Source organism: Paroedura picta, chromosome 1 (genome assembly GCF_049243985.1).
Source record: "Paroedura picta isolate Pp20150507F chromosome 1, Ppicta_v3.0, whole genome shotgun sequence".
Lineage (NCBI taxonomy): Eukaryota > Metazoa > Chordata > Lepidosauria > Squamata > Gekkonidae > Paroedura > Paroedura picta.
This window is the reverse complement of record NC_135369.1, coordinates 55,548,094-55,563,821: the sequence shown is the minus strand read 5'-3', so window position 1 is coordinate 55,563,821 and position 15,728 is coordinate 55,548,094. Positions and strand designations below refer to the sequence as shown.

Here is a 15,728-nt window from a genome sequence, read left to right as displayed (position 1 = left end):
CGAAGCGCATTCGGAAGGTTCCCCTGGTTTTCGTCCAGATGGACGGCAGCCCGATTCAGGGGGGACCTTTCGGGGAGGAGGTGGGTCCTATCGCCATCCACATAGGGGACCACCAAGAGCTGCGGTGGCTGATCCAGGTCCCCGTAGCGGGATATCGGGCGGTGTTGGGCCTGGATTGGCTGAAGGAACACAACCCCGTGGTGGACTGGCGGGCGGGGACCCTGAAGTTCGACTTGACGGTGGGTGCACGGCATCGGGTCCCCCACGAGAATTCCAGCCACAAGAGGACGGCGGCGCGTCCCAGGGGAGCGGCGGCGGCGCAGCAGGAGAAACCAGAGCCCGAGGTCCCGCCAGAGTACCGAGACCTCGCAGCCGTTTTCAGCGAGCGGGAAGCGGACGAGCTACCCCCACACCGCCGCACGGACTGCGCTATCAACATCCCAGAGGGGGCGGTACTACCCAAAGGGCGCATCTACAAGATGAGTGAGGGTGAGCTCAAGGACCTCCGGGAGTTTTTGGATAAAAATCTGGCCCGAGGTTTCATCCGGCCCGCTTCCAGTCCCATGGGAGCTCCAGTCTTGTTCGTCCGGAAAAAGGATGGGTCCCGACGGCTGTGCCAGGACTACCGGGGCCTCAACGCCATCGCAGCGGGGAACGCTTACCCCCTCCCGCTGATCCCGGATTTGCTGGCCCGGCTGGGCAAAGGGACTCTGTTCACTAAACTGGACCTAAGGGAGGCGTACTACCGGGTACGCATCCGGGAGGGGGATGAGTGGAAAACAGCGTTTAACTGTCAATTGGGACAATTCGAATTTAAAGTGATGCCGTTCGGCTTAAGCGGGGCACCTGGGGTTTTCATGAGTCTAATTAATGAGGTGTTGCAGGACCTTCTGTTTCAGGGGGTGGTGGTTTATTTGGATGACGTCCTGATCTACAGCCAAGATCCCCAAGAGCACGTGACCCTGGTGAGGGAGGTGTTAAAGCGCCTGCTGGCAAACCACCTATACGTGAAGCTGGCTAAGTGCGAATTCCACCGTCCCTCCCTGGACTATTTGGGCTACCGCATCTCAGCCCAGGGCATAGCTATGGACCCCGAGAAGGTGCAGGCGGTGCTGGCCTGGGAAAGGCCCCGCACCCGGAAACAGCTACAAAGCTTCCTGGGGTTTGCTAACTTTTTTAGAGGCTTCATCCCCAGATACTCCTCCGTAGTGGCTCCCCTCACGGACTTGCTAGGTACCAAGGGGAGAGGTCCTCGCGCCACGCGGCCCAGCGCAGCGCTCGGCTGGAATGAGAAATCGGAGGCAGCGTTCCTGGCCCTCAAGCAAGCTTTCGCGTCTGAGCCCACGCTACTGCACGTCGACCCAACCCAGCCGATGGTGGTACAAGTCGACGCCAGCGACGCAGCAGCCGGGGCGGTTCTCCTGCAGCGAGACAAGGCGGGACAGCTGAGGCCGGCGGCCTACCTCTCACGAAAATTCGCCGAAACGGAGTGGAACTGGTCTACCTGGGAGAAGGAGGCGTTTGCGATTAAGTTCGCCCTCACCGAATGGCGGCATTGGCTGGAGGAAACAGAGGAGCCGTTCGAGGTCTGGACAGATCACAAGAATCTGGAGGCGCTCCGGCAACCGCGATCCCTGAACGCCAAGCAGATGAGGTGGGCGGAGTTCTTTTCGCGGTACAATTTCAAGCTTGGTCACATCCCCGGCAAAGAGAATTTCCTCGCGGACGCCCTCTCCCGTCTGCCGCATTATGGGGAGGGGTACGCTCCCTGCACCAGGTCCGTGTTTGGCGAGGAGCAGCTGGGACGGGGGGTCGTCACTAGGCGGCGGGCCAGGGAGGAATGGGAGCCCGACCCGGCGACCGCCCCGCTCCGAGACCGCCTAGTGGCAGCCTATGGGGCAGACGAGGAGCTGGCTGAGCTCCGGGACTCTTTGATTTTGGACTCCGGTCTCTGGCGGAGGGGGGAGGCTGTCTACGTCCCGGAAGGGCTACGACGGGAAGCCCTCAGCCTCTGCCACGATGCTAAGACCGCCGGGCACTTCGGTTTCGTAAAATCCTGGAAGTTGGCCCGGCGGCGGTTTTGGTGGCCCAGTCTGCGGCGGGACACAAAAGCTTACGTCAGTGGTTGTCCTGTCTGCCTGACCTGCAAGCCGGGGGTTGGCAAGCCGAAAGGTCTGCTGCACCCGCTCGAGGTCCCGACCCGGCCGTGGTCAGTGATCTCCATGGACTTTATAACAGACTTGCCTCCCAGCAAGGGGAAAACGGTGATCTGGGTGGTGGTAGATCTATTTTCCAAACAGGCCCATTTCATTCCTTGCGCCAGTGTCCCCAGTGCTTCACAGTTGGCTCGGATGTTCCTGGATCACGTGTTCCGACTGCACGGGCTGCCGGACAAGGTGATTTCCGATCGGGGCTCACAATTCGTGTCCCGGTTTTGGCAAGCTTTCCTGCGCCTGTTAGACATCGAGCAAGGGCTGAGCTCCGCTTACCACCCCCAGACGGACGGGCAGACCGAGCGGGTTAATCAAGTACTGGAGCAGTACTTGCGGTGTTTCGGTTCCTATCATCAAGACACCTGGGTGCCCCTGCTCCCCCTGGCCGAGTTCGCGTACAACAACGCAGACCACAGCAGCACGGAGATGTCGCCTTTTGCCGTCGTCTACGGGACAGACCTGAGACACTTCCCGGAGCTTGGAGAGGTCCCCGCCCGGGAATCGGCCGACCTTCGCGAGTGGGGGAAGCGTGCCGGGAGCTGCTGGAAGTCGCTGCAGGAGCAGCTCCACAAAGTCAAGGCAGCGCAGAAAGAGGACGCCGACCGGAAGAGACGACCAGCTGAGGAGATCCGACCGGGGGATCGAGTTTACCTTTCCACCCGGAACCTACGGTTGAATTTGCCCAGCAAGAAGCTAGGCCCTCGGTTTTTGGGGCCTTTCGAGGTCTTGGCCCCGATCAACGAAGTTTCGGTCAAGCTCAAGCTCCCCAAGAACCTCCGGCACATCCATCCCGTCTTTCACGTGAGCCTTCTAAAAAAAACTCCGGACGGTGACGTTTGGCACCCCGTGTTTTCCCCGCCAGCGCCCGAGGTCCTGCCGGGGGGGGAGCACCACGAGGTGGCGGATATCCTGGACTCTAGACTCCACAGGGGGAAGTTGCAGTACCTCGTGGAATGGAAGGACTTCGCTTTGGGGGACCGGGAATGGGTCTGGGCAGCGGACGTCCTTGCGCCCCGACTCACTGAACGTTTCCACAAGCGGTATCCTGGCCGCCCCGGGGGGTTGGAGAATGGACCTTTGGGGGGGCAGAATGTCGTGGTTCGGTCCTTGGTGGCTTGGGAACGGGACCGAACCCCGCCATCAGAGGCGCCCGCGATCACGGAGGTAGGGCATGGTGATCATAGGCAAGCCGGCAGCTGGGCGCCCCACCCGATCGTTGAGGTGGCAATGGCCGCTAAAGAACCTCAATGTCCCCCTCCACCTTTTGACAAGGGCCCGGAGATGGCCCTTTGTTCCAGGAAAATGGGCCATCAGGAACCCCGGAAAACCTCGCATATGTGCATGAGTCATGATTGTATCAGCATGTTCCCTCCGCAAGTACTGGGTGGGGCAATACAGCCTAAGGAGGTGGGTTTTGTATAAAAGGGAGCTTCCACCTGGAGTTCGGTGGAAGCTCTTACTCCATACCAGCGGACTCCACGTTGCTGAAATAAAGCTTGTTCCTGTTGTATCGTTCACCAGGCCTGGCGTGACGTTTTTCTTCAAAGGGGCACCCTGTTTTTCAGTTAGCAAGCGGGTTCCCGACACAAATCCAGCTTTTGCACCAAGGAGAACTGATGGCATTTCTGGTTTTTGAATAAGCAAATTTAGCTGAACAAAAACCTCATCATTTGTGAACAGCTTTGTTCATAGCAGATAAAGCTCTGGTTTTACATTTTATGCTCTCTGTCTCTCCCCAGCCCTGCACATTATCTACCTGGTGGCACTGAAACAAGTTTCCAGTTGGCTTTTTATGGGCTTTGTTGGGGGGGGGGTATTTGTTTGTTAATGGGACTCATTGTATTTATTTCAGCATAACAACACTGTTTAAAATCCACCACCAGTCTGGGGTTACATATGATCTTTGTGATTTGCTTGGCTCGCTTGTTTTTGTTCTCTCGGTCTAATGTTTACGGGGGGAGGGGGGGCAGCCTGTCTTTGATGGCAAGTCTCCGGTACGGTGGGACTGTTCCTTTGAAATTAAAACTCTGTACTCGTGTAGGAACAGGCCCCCCAGGGAAATAATGGGAAGTTTAGGAGACGCATTTGAATTTGCTCTGCTAATGGCAATCATCTGCACTCCTCGGACTGAGTTGTAGATTTTTGGGGAGATTAAAAAGACATTCCAACATTCTGCTGGCATTATTTCTAATCACCCCGAGATGAAAGCGTGCCTTTTCTTGCCAAAAGTATCTAGAGAAACAGAAGATGGCAGGCCTGGAGGCCCAGAAGAGGCCCTTGATGTTGGCAGCGCTCAATGGTCTCTCAGTTGCTCGTGTTCCAGTGCCTGAGGATAGCCAGGATGAAGTGGCCAAGGTGCCAATGGATGAGCGGGTAAGGAGAGGATTCTCAAAACAATGTACACTGGCTTTCCTTTATCTTGGTGGCTGTTTCTGAAGCATTATTAAAGACATAGCTGTATAAAATATCAACCAAACAAAGCATGGCTGCAAAAGCAGCGTTCTGTACCTCAAGGTCCCCAGTGGCTGAATCTAGTGGTGAAATGCTGGGGCACATCAAAATCACACTCTTGAAACAGAAGACCACACATGCCTCCTTGAGCAAAATCTCTGCCCTCGTACTTGAATGGTACTTCAGCCACACTAATCTCCATGAACTCTGAAAGGTATTTGAATTATGAAATCAACAGACTTTGGTTTTGATAGACCTTTTGTTACCGAATGGAATCTGACACAAATGCCTTCCCTAATCTTTTTAATGAGTTTATGGTGAAATGTCTTGCCAAGCAGAGGGGTCTGAGGAACTATTTCTCCATCACCCTCTTTCCAGTTTTTCCATGTCCTGAAATTGACATCTCCTTAGTAGGCAAGTTTTGAGAGACCTGTGATCAGTTTTGTAAACAGAAGCAGGAGGCAGGCTATGATCCTGGGATAGGAGGTGTTTAATACTCCCCCTCCCTCCCTTCCTGATTTATTTATTTGCTTTATTATCCGCCACTCCCAGACTGGCTGGATCATGGTGGGTTACTACTAAGATCCCCACAATAAAAATATAACCCCCTCCCTGTCCATCAGCAGCACTTCTAATCCCTCTACCCTTCTCTCTCTGCTCATAACTCAGCAGACCCCCTCAATCTGTGCCTGGGGGAATAAATGGGGAGTCAGATAGCTGTTCCAGTTGTAATGAAGAGGGGCCCATAGATGTTAATGGTTCTGGCCTCAACCAAATACCTGGTGGAAGAGTTGTCTTGCAGGCCCTGTGGAACTGTGAAAGTTCCTGGAGGGCCCTCAGCTTCTATTTTTCAAATAGTATTTACTCTTCCCTGAGTGGCTGTTTAAATCTCTCCCCTCTCCATTCTGGGGCTATTAGCTACTGTTGTGGTGGTGGTATCTGATTTTCATAAAGGAAATGAGATGAGGGCAGTTAAATTCTCTCTGCCACGGTCCCAGTCCAAATCCACTTACTCCCTCCTGTCTGATTTAAAATGTAGTGACAGAAATGGGGAGAGTTCAGTCATGGTTCTCTTGCATAGTTATCTAGTTGCTCCCTCAGATTTAAATGCTTTTGGCAAACTGGTGCCCAATACTTTGAAGTCTTAGGACCTCTCAGGAATGTTCATGTGTCATTTAATGTTACCATTCAACCACCATTCACACGGGGCACTCTGAGTCTGTGGTTATAAGCATTTAAAATACCCAAGTAGGGACATGCAGCCTGATATTACTGATCTGATAAAAGGCTCAAAATTTGGGTGATTGGATCAGCAACGTCTGATACTACAAAAGACTCTCCCAGTCTCAGTATTTCCCAATTCTGATACTTTACTCCCCCCAAATATCAGAACTATCCAGAATTAGGTTGGAAGGACTTTCTGCTATTCTGCAGAAAGGCACTCCAAAAAGATATCATGATTGATGGTATTGGAAGCTGCTGAAAAGGTCTGGGAGAATCAATAGAATTGCACACCCTCTGTCTACCTCCTAGTGCAGGTCATCCACCTGGGTGACCTTCAGTCTCATAACCAGGCTTAAAAACAGATTGGAAAGTATTTAAACATTCTTCTTCATCCAGGGAAGCCTAAACTTACTCAGCCACCACTTGCTCGGTTCCCTTACTCAAGAAAATGCCTGAGACTGATCAATAGTAATTGAGTTCTCATAGAAATAGCATTGCTGTTGGAACCAGGCAGCCTTCTTCAGCAGTGGTCCCCAACCTTTATTAGGCTGGGGACCGGCAGGGCATCGGGTTGTGCCCGCAGGGACCGCGCCCGCGCGGGCCACGCCCATGCTTCGGGCCGCGCCCGCGAGCCGCGCCCGCGGATCGGGCCGCGCCCGCGAGCCGCGCCCGGCCGCGCCCGCGGGCCGCGCCTGCGGATCGGGCCGAGCGGGCGCGGCCTGCACGGGCGCGGCCCAGCCCTGATTCCCTGCCCGCCCTCCCGCAGTAAGTAGCTTCCCGGGCCGCAAGCTTGCGGCCTGGGAAGTTTTTTACTGCAGGGGGGGGGGCGGGGAGAGGGAGCCGCGGCCCGGCGCCATGGCCTTTGCGGCCCGGCGCCGGGCCGCGGCCCGCAGGTTGGGGACCACTGTTCTTCAGGATCAAGCATAGGTGGCTAAGGGCATGAGCTGAAATGACAGTGTCCTTGAGGATGCTACCACCATTATAGAGCTGAATGCATGCCATTTAGAAGTGCCATGAGGGCAGTGCAGTGGGACCAGCTGCTCAGTGTCTTTCTGACTCCCCCACACTTTTGGCACTTGAAAACACTCGGGGGGGGGAGCAACTGACATGGCCAAGTTATAGGTCTGGGCCTTAGCAACATTTTGAAATAGCCCACATTCAACTCCATAATGGTGGCAGCCTCTTCAACTCTAGTTGTGTCCTCAGTTAAATATTATTTTCTGCTGACCTGGGAATAATCATGTCTCCAAAGTATGTTCAGGCAAATGGAATCAATGTGCCAGGACATGCTGTCTTTATATGACCTCACTCTACTTAACGTGTTGCATCTTGACATGAATCAGCTGCAATTTACATTTGCCCATTGCTTTGTGGTATGTTCTCCTACCATATACTTACAGGCATTGGGTATTGGTTGCTAAAAGCTCTCCAACTACAGAAGACTTGATGCAGGAGTGGAATACCCTCCTTAAAGAAAGTGGTCATCAAAGTTCCTCTGAAGGGCCGTCTTTTAAGCCAGGGGTAGTCAACCTGTGGTCCTCCTGATGTCCATGGACTACAATTCCCATGAGCCCTTGCCAGCGAACGCTGGCAGGGGCTCATGGGAATTGTAATCCATGGACATCTGGAGGACCACAGGTTGACTACCCCTGTTTTAAGCAATGACAGCCCTTCAGTCTCCCGTTTGGATGAAAAATTATTTGAATATGTAGTTACTTTACAAGAAAGGGCATTTCTGGATACAACAGATGCTTCTGATTTGCTGCACCTAGACTTCCGACTTGGTCATGGTACTAAGACTATTGGGGCCAGGAGAGGCAATATTTATTATATTATATTTATATTTATATTTATATTTATATATATATACTGCGCTCCCTTGTGGCTCAAGATGGTTTACACTGAAACTTTCATAATACAACATAATAACCATCCTGATTTGAATATATAACATTTTTAACAATAGGAACTTGTAACAAAAATAGAGCAGTTTACAATCTAACATTCAACAACCAAATATTATAGCTTATTGCACTGTGGTTCAGTTCTTCTGTGGGTGCAGTTGATGGTGGGAGGACCCTCTGGGCTCTGGTTGGTTCACTTGTTTCAACTGTCCGCTAATACCATTTGTTTTCTGACCTAAGCTTCTGCCTAGTGGCCAGGATGGACTAGCTATAGGTTCAAACTGAATTCCAACAAAATAGTAATAATAGCAGTTGCTGCTTCTTCAACTTAGTGGAGGAGCCTTTTCTGATGATTAATGGAATAAATGTAATGTGAAGTCAAAAGATTCTGGAGAGGATTCATATTACATTTAACAGATCACCGTGGGGGTTTTGTTTGGGGTCTTTTTGGCACCCAACTACTTTTAATACATAGATTTCTGCCTTTTGGAGAAGGCAATGTGAAGTTAGTCGTGACTCAACAACATGTTTTCCTTCTTTTGGGGGTTGAAAATGATAGTGCAAAATACTAAGGAGAAAACTGGAAGAAGGAATGGTATTCACAGAATATGAGCAGATTCCGAAGAAGAAGGCCGATGGAATCTTTACCACAGCGATGCTTCCTGAAAATGCAGAGCGTAACCGGGTGAGGGAAGTCATTCCATATGAAGAGAACCGTGTAGAGTTGGTCCCAACCAAGGAAAACAATACTGGCTACGTCAATGCCTCACATATAAAGGTAATGGATGGGAAAGGCACCACCATCATTGAAGGATACTCTGATTTCCCTGGTTAAAGTTCAAATGTGTACTCAATGTGAATTTAATGGGAGAATTGTTCTTTTGGCCTCAGTTATTTTTAGGTTGAAAAGGAGGAATAATCTGTGTAGGATTATTGCTTTTGTATGCCAAATACTTTCAACTCCGTTCCATTCTTACAATAACTCTGTTGGGATGAGTCATTTATTTTCTCATTTACAGATGAAGAGAGATTATCAGCGCCTTAGGGCACTCTGAGTTTGTGGTAGGGAAAAGTTCATTGTGAGTTGCAGAATCTAAAGTAGATGACAATCCATTACAAAGTGCAGAAAGGCCTTGCTCAAGAGGACTCTAATGCACCTATTTTTACAACAGGCCTAGAATCTGCTCACTGTGGGTTCATTCTGAGCGTACTTATATGTCGGTGTTAGCCATGCTTAAACCATTTTTTAGGTAAAACGTTTGTGGAATGGGCAATTAGATTGGAAGTTGGAACCAAAATCTGTATCGGCCTACCATCACCCACTACATCATTCTTCATGCTGAATTTGAAAAATTAGAATTTCTATGAAAAACAAATTTACTCACTATAAACAAAAAATTCTTTACTTTCTGGGTAGTACATATATACTGCAATGAGATGAAGTTTCCAAGGAAAACAAAGCAGCATTTGCTGTAAGAATTGGATTTTTAAAATATAATTTGAATTTGTCTGCTTATGTGATATATTTCATTGCTGGTCAAAACAGTTTAAATTGTAAGCATATTTTACTGCTTACGTTCCAAATGCAGTTTGGATCATAATTTACTATGCTAAAGCTTGCTGAGTAAAAATACCTTTCTAAACCTGAATCCTGTCAGATTTCTGCCAAAGGACCTGGTGGGTAGCAGATACTGTGCTTTTTTGGCACTATCTACTGCAGCTTGGATGACTGATTACTGAATCTAATTTTTTTTCTTCCATTTGTGGGAGGAGAAATCATTTCTAAAAGCATAAATTATGTCCCATGAGGTGGTACGGTCCAAGAAAGTATTTTCCCCAGCCAGTTTTAAAAGTCCATATTTCATCTTGTGTGTCAACATTGGACATACGCGCATTGTTCTGTGGTTCATGTAGCAACATGTGCTAATGTTTTTTAGTATACAACTCTGTTTCCTGCCAGTACTTTCCTTCTCTCACTCCAAGTGGTTGTTACAGAAGCCAAGCAGATGTTCTTTTGCTCAGAAGGTGAAATTGCATCTGCAAATTTTTACCTCAGTCACACAGCGAGTGGTTTTCACCCAGTTATCAATTTTTAATATCCTGCCGTCAGGGCAGTAGAATGCAGGCACATTCCAGGCAGTGTACTCCCTCTAGACTATTTGTGTAGTTTTGTTCATGCCTTTTGCCAGGAAGCTGAGCAGTTGGGCTAGGACTGAACAGGCAAAGTAACTCCTGTATCATCCTGATAAGATCTCACACTAGACTCCCAAAATAAGTTTTTGTTGTTTTTTTTTTTAAATACTTCTATCCAGGCTGTTAAGTTGATACAAATTCCGTCTGAATATAGTTTTTTTTTAAATTTTCCATGAGAATACTCTTTACTTTATGCATTCTCCCTTCCTTAACATACACATTACTTTGTTTTGGGTTTCTTTTATAGCTGCTAAAATACAGGGTTCCTTCAACTCATTCAAACCAACAAAATATCCTTACTTTGCAGTATATCTCATGGGAACAAACTTAACAGCATATACAGTGATGTTTCTCCACCTGTCATACTGCATATAGCACATGTGCAAACCTGATTTAGAACTCTGGGTAGTTAATACACTGCTCAGCTTGCTGCGCAATAGATTTTATGACTGAGCTGATCAAGACACGTTTTGACATTGAGGGCCCAAATAATGTTACTTGGTTACTGTAGAGGAGTTAATCCTCAAATAGATTTACATATTCAGTTTTGCAGTTGACTTAATGCAGTCTGTCTTTCTCTCTCTCTTCCCCTCAGGTTACAGTCGGTGGGGAAGAGTGGCACTACATTGCCACACAAGGACCTTTGCCACAGACCTGCCATGATTTCTGGCAGATGGTATGGGAAGAAGGGGTGAATGTGATTGCCATGGTGACAGCTGAGGAGGTATGTAAAATTGGAGAGGAAGTGGGGCTTCTCTAAAGTAGTTCTCAAACTGAGAGGATGGCTTCCCTGAAAGGTACAGAGATCAGTTTGGGGAATATGAGTTTCTTTTGCTCATCACTCTTTCTCTCTGTGTACTCCCTGTCAGGCTGTGAAATATTACCACAGTCTCCCCTACAAAGACTCTGCCTGGCGTCCTTCTCACATCATCATGACCCAACCTGAATATCACTTGACTCAATATAAGCAGGATTGGTGTGATCTCCCTATATGTGCCAGATATCTCCCCCCCCCCCAACATAGCTGTCGTATTTTCTGCCCTTCTCATTCCCCAAAGACCCCGTAGCGGCGTATGTGCTGCCTGTCAGCTTTTCCTCACAGTAACTTGGTGATGCAGTGCAAGCCAAGAGATGTTGATCACACTTTAACACCACCACCATTTCTTCAGTGAAAGAGTTGCTTAATTTATAGCACACACAACAGTATTCTTCCCAGCCGTAATATAATCTCTGGAATTTTGTCCGCCATTCTTGAGAGGCAACGTGCTGTAGTGGTTGAGCAGCAGCTGCTAATCTGGAGAACTGGGTTTGATTCAACATTCCTCCACGTGCCGCCAGCTGGGTGACCCTGGGCTCATGACAGTTCTTTTAGGCCTGTTCTCGCAGAACAGTTCATTCAGAGCTGTATCAGCCCCACCTACATCACAGAGTGTCTGTTGTGGGGAGAGGAAGAGGAAGGTGTTTGTAAGCTGCTTTGGGACTCCTTTTGGGTAGTGAAAAGTGGGTACAAAAAATAAATTGCCATGTTTGGAAAGACCAATGTCATTTAGTGTTCTTTTTTATTGTAGTTCATCAGCGGTGGCTAGTTAGAAGGCGTGTGTGTGTGTGGGGGGGCTGGCAAGGTTTTGTACAGATAGATTGCTGGATTTACCATCGACCTTCTAACTATTTCCCCTCCTCTTTTCATGCTTTGGGTGTCAGCTGCCTGTTTTTTGCTGTTTAAGTGACCTTGTCCTTGACAGTGGAGTCTAGAGTGGTTGTTTTTGTGATGTAAGAAGCCTCCTCTTGAATAATCTCCTTGTAGCTTTTTTGTTTTCTTTTTACTTGTTTTGAATTTTCCATTTGAACTTCAGCCTAGGATGCCTAAACAGTTACCACCACATTTGTAACATTTTGGCATTCAGCCTGCCACATAATATAATAATGGACGTTTAGCTGCATTAGAAGATTATAGCATGCCAAACAAAGCACAGATAATTCCAGTGAATTCTCAGAAAGCCAAGCTGCTCTTGTTTGCAAAGAATGGCATTCGTAATTCATCCAAGGCCACCTCTGCACACGAGCATCCTTATCAGCTGCAAGAGACCAGAAGCTGTTGTTCCTGTAAAAGTGTCCATTAAAAAAAGTCTCTCTTATTTCCTTTGCCAAGTACCGCAGTTGGTTCTGTTCTGATCCCAAAACTGCGTGTTGCGTTGTAAAACTGGCAGCTACCAGTAACCAGTCCTATATCCAGTTCAGAGCTCTGCTGCCTTTATGGCCACCGAGGAGCAGCCGTTCTTTTTTAATGGCATGGCCTGATTTTTTTTTCCATTTTAAACATTTACCAATGTCAGCTGTTCAGAAGGGGGAGCAAGAGTCCACTTAATGCACAGTTACAAAATAATCTGACCGAGGAGGGAGCCTGTGCCTGAACAATGGTAGATACTTGGGCTGCCTAATGGCCTGAACTATGATTATATGCCTGCATTTATAATAAGGCTCTTTATTCATTGCGTGCATAGATCCAGCAGGGGATCTTTGCTGTCCCGAGATGGTGGGCTCCCCCTCCCCAGTAATGGGAATGCATGCTGTATGATAAAAGGGCAGTCCTGGAATAGCTCAGCATCCCAGCTTGCCCTGAAGCAAGGAAGATGTTCTCCATTTGAGTGGGAGCAGCCAAGCAGTATTGTCCCCTGTTGGCCAACTGCTTTCTGGGAGAGTACAGAATGATGCCCCGGGGTGGTTGGCTGAGCAGTAACCACAAATGAAACAGTTGTTTTGTTTCCTCCCAACTGAATGCATCAGTGCCGTATTACTCTAGACATACACTTTTAAAAAAATTGTCTGGGGAACCAGGGCATTCTTTTTGACAAACGATCTGGTGCTGTGCAATATTTGTGTAGTCAGATGACATGCGTAATGCCAAGATTATGAAAAACGGAAGTTTTAAAACATTCCGTTAATTTCCAATAGTCATGTCTTCATTCCCATAAGATGTCCACATGTGTACCTCAAGAGCTTTCTATCCATGTCTGAAGCTGACCTCTGCATAAAGACATCAAATGACAAAATAAAAGACAGTCCTTCTGTTTTATGTGGCCAAAGGAACAGACTGTGGTGGTGAATTGTTTAGGGAAGTTCAGTTTGTGCCTCCAAAATCTCTGCCTGTGATGCTTTACTACAGCATTCTCTGTTCCAGAGATAGCCAGCCAGCTGTTGACCCACAGGGGACATTTGACCTTGCACTAGAATTTGTTGAATATGTGGAGCTGCCTTATCCTGAATCAGACCACTGGTCTATCACAGGCAGTATTGTCTCCTCAGACTGACAGAGGTAGAGGTTTTTCGCATCACGTCCTACATCATCCTTTAAATTGGAGGGGCTGGAGTTCTTGAGCATGTCAAGCAGGTGTTCTACCACTGAACTGTGGCCCTTCTCTTGAAGTCATTTTGACTGGTCCTTGGAGGCATCCAATTTTAATCAAGTTTTGCAAGAGATAGAAAATACGTATTCAGCCTCCATTCATGCAGCTGTTCATATATTTCTAATTCTTGACCTCTGATAATAGAAAAATTAACCATTGTACTACGTCAGAGTTCAAGAGGAGGGAGTACTTGATTTAAAGTGCCAAATTGTTAATTATAATCTATGACTATTGGAGCCATAGCCAATAAGAGTTGAGCCACATTAATTTTGCTTCTGCTTCTCTTGTTGTTACGGAATAGGAAAGAGGAAGAACTAAGAGCCACCGTTACTGGCCGAAGTTGGGCTCCAAGCACAGCTCGGCCACCTATGGGAAGTTCAAGGTGACCACCAAATTCCGCACTGATTCTGGTTGCTACGCCACTACAGGTCTGAAGGTCAAGCACCTTTTGTCAGGGCAGGAAAAAACAGTGTGGCATTTGCAATACACCGACTGGCCAGATCATGGTTGTCCAGAAGAACAAGGCTTTCTCTGTAAGATTTCTTTCATATTACTGTGAAAATGTGACCCCCCCCTTTTTTTTTAGTATATATCAGAATGGTTTGCAATGAGAAACTTTAATAACAATTGTGTTTTCTTGATGACATTGACAACATTGTTGCATTATTTCCTCTAACCTTTGCAAGTATTTTGTTCAATTCCTTTAGTCTCCATAGTAATTTTAGGGAGAGGGGGTGGGGGAAGCATCTAGTCGAGCATGGGGGCCTGGAGGATGAGACAGGGTGAAATGTGTGGGAGGGTATGGCAGCAGAAACAGAAGTTGGCTCCTTTATGACCTTGTAAGAGAACTATTTGTTGCCTAGCTGCATACACCATCATGTGTGGAAAAAAACTGTACAAGCATCTGTTTTGTTGCCATTAAACTGTAGCTTCCAAACACATATAATCCTGACAAAATAGATGTTTTGTTTTCACACATGATAGTGGACACAGGCACATGGGTACTTTCTACCCTGCACCATTCTGTGCTGGAAGCAGCCCCCACTCTTGCTAAGTAGTTCTCAGCCTAGTTGGAGAAACGTTTGAAATTCTGATTCCTTCTGCAAGAGAAGGGAAGGACCAGATGGATGCTCCCTTTCCATTAGATACTGGCGCTGAAAGGCATTTGTTTCAAGGGGACCTTGCTACTGTTGTGATCCCAGCCTGTTAATAGCAGGAATAGCTGTAAGTAATGCCTACAGTCATCTGCTTAAGGGACTTGGGGATTTGCTGGGGGGGGGGGGATGTGTGTGTTTTAAAGAGCTGCTTAAATTAAAGGGCCAAAGTCCCAAGGAGTAATCGACACCCTGCTGGTTCTTGCTGGATTCAGTGCTGCTGTCCAGAGGCCAAACAATTAGTGTCTTATAAGAAATGTAAATTATCATAATTTAAAATGTGCTTCTCTATAGATTTGTCATCTTTTATGCGAAGGGTCTGGGACTGTAATGTTCTTTTCCTGCTCCCTTACAGCCTATTTGGAAGAGATACAGTCTGTGCGCCGCCACACCAACAGTGTTCTGGACAGCAGCAACAACTGCAACCCTCCCATTGTGGTGCACTGCAGTGCTGGCGTGGGAAGGACAGGGGTCGTCATTCTGACAGAGCTGATGATTGGCTGTTTGGAGCACAATGAGGTAAGCACACATCTCTTCCCTAGGAGTTCTTGGAATATTAATGATTTCGGGCAAGCCCTACAACAATGGTGAAAATGTTAACATCTGAAGCTCAAGAAGCTGCAGAGGAGAGGACACACAGTAATGGGTTTAAACTACAAGTACAATGATATAGGCTAGATATCAGGGAAAAAAATTTCACAGTCCGAGTAGTTCAGCAGTGGAATAGGCTGCCTAAGGAGGTGGTGAGCTCCCCCTCACTGGAGATCTTCAAGCAAAGGTTGGATACACACTTTTCTTGGATGCTTTAGGATGCTTTGGGCTGATCCTGCGCAGAGCAGGGGGTTGGACTAGATGGCCTATATGGCCCCTTCCAACTCTATGATTCTATGATTTTGTGATTCTATGATTCTAAGCGAACTGGGTAGCCTTTATAATAGGTGGGACATGGGCCTTGGGTCTCGGCACGACTCTTTCCTTTTGAATACTTAGTAATAGGAAAACAAGTGAAATGAAATAAGAACACCAGTGCAAACTGGTCAAATTTATAAAAGGATCAAAAACCCAGCTTTTAGGAATGTGTCTGTAGAGTATGCATTACCTTGGTACATATTGTTTGTCTTTTGTTTGCTAATTTAAACACAGGATATAACTCTTGGGAATGTGCCCCTCTCACAGGCAATCTAC

The 15,728-nt window shown here is 47.7% G+C and overlaps 1 protein-coding gene across 2 annotated transcripts in view; it reads left to right on the top strand.

Annotated features, from left to right (window-relative positions):
• PTPN14 (protein tyrosine phosphatase non-receptor type 14) overlaps positions 1–15,728 on the top strand; it is a 170,791-nt gene that overhangs the window by 146,925 nt on the left and 8,138 nt on the right. For both annotated transcript variants that reach the window (XM_077339168.1, XM_077339177.1), the window contains 5 exons: positions 4,443–4,586; positions 8,352–8,570; positions 10,581–10,709; positions 13,691–13,922; positions 14,899–15,062. In XM_077339168.1, the coding sequence (XP_077195283.1) occupies positions 4,443–4,586; positions 8,352–8,570; positions 10,581–10,709; positions 13,691–13,922; positions 14,899–15,062 (888 nt within the window). The remainder of the gene's footprint in view (positions 1–4,442; positions 4,587–8,351; positions 8,571–10,580; positions 10,710–13,690; positions 13,923–14,898; positions 15,063–15,728) is intronic.